The sequence below is a fragment of the Varanus komodoensis genome, unplaced genomic scaffold, assembly GCF_004798865.1.
Source record: "Varanus komodoensis strain SLA01 unplaced genomic scaffold, ASM479886v1 scaffold44_3, whole genome shotgun sequence".
Lineage (NCBI taxonomy): Eukaryota > Metazoa > Chordata > Lepidosauria > Squamata > Varanidae > Varanus > Varanus komodoensis.
In genome coordinates, this window is record NW_025336010.1 from 2,138,461 (window position 1) to 2,139,528 (window position 1,068).

At 53.1% G+C, this 1,068-nt stretch overlaps 1 protein-coding gene across 3 annotated transcripts in view; it reads right to left on the minus strand.

Moving 5' to 3' along the window:
* Nucleotides 1-1,068, minus strand: part of P2RX6 (purinergic receptor P2X 6) — a 19,579-nt gene that overhangs the window by 17,630 nt on the left and 881 nt on the right. For all 3 annotated transcript variants that reach the window (XM_044444224.1, XM_044444223.1, XM_044444225.1), the window contains exon 2: nucleotides 435-585. In XM_044444224.1, the coding sequence (XP_044300159.1) occupies nucleotides 435-585 (151 nt within the window). The remainder of the gene's footprint in view (nucleotides 1-434; nucleotides 586-1,068) is intronic.

Here is a 1,068-nt window from a genome sequence, read left to right on the forward strand (position 1 = left end):
GGGGAGACTGGTGCGATCGCGCACGTGAGGGGGTGAATCAGTGCACCACGGGGGCGGCAGCAGCTTGCTCACTGCAAATCATTAGGAAAAGTGGGGGGTGTCCTATACTTGGAGGCATGTTATAGACGGAAAAATACAGTATTCTGGAACATTTCAATGCCTGTCCTTATTTCTTCTTTCCAGCTCCCACCTCATTAATCTGTTTAGCTTTTGTCTAAATACCACAGCGACAACTTTAGTATAATTACATTACATTTATATTCCACCTTTCCACCTCTTCTGAGGAACCCAAGTGCTTCTCTACTCCATGTTCTCTGCGCAACAACCACCCTGCGAGGTCGTCTCTTCCTCCCTCTACCACCTTCCCTGTCCTCAGTCCTGCTTTATTCTGGCCCAGCTGGACAATTCGTTTGCCTCACAAGGTAGGCACTTACCTGTGGTGGCTTCACGTAATCGGCTGCATCCCACAGCTGGTGTCCAAGCTCTTTGATGTGTGTGACTGAAACCCCTTTCAGCTTGGTGATCACGGAGGTGTGGGGGTCAGGGTCCCGTTCCTGGTAGCCCTTTTTGGCTAGGAGCACCCACCTAAATACAGCAGAAGGAACAAGAAGCCAGTGTGCTTGAGGAAACGCAGACGCAGCCAGGACTCCGATGGCATTGCTGCAGTGTTCCAAGGCAGTCAGGAGAAGCAGGGCCTTTTCTGTGCCAGCCCCTGAAGGGGAATGCACTGCCCAAGCTCATCAGGGCGGCCCTTTCTGAGCCTTTCATAGAGTAGCCTCATCTTCAGGGCTTTGCCAGGGCTGCATTTTGTCAGCTGTCGTTCGCCTGAGCAGAATGTTTCATCTGATGTGGAACCCTGGAAATGGACGATCTTGATACAACCACCCGTCCCCATTTCCTGGTGTGACGTGGTGAGTAGCACAATCCGATGCATGTGTGACAGGAGGGAGGCGCTGCACGTCTCAGCATCCTTTGGCCGGGACTGCTGGAACGCTCTTGGCCTGAGCACAGCCAGGTCTGCCCCGGAGCCTCTCGGGCTTTCAGAGGAAACTTACGGTCAGTTCCAGC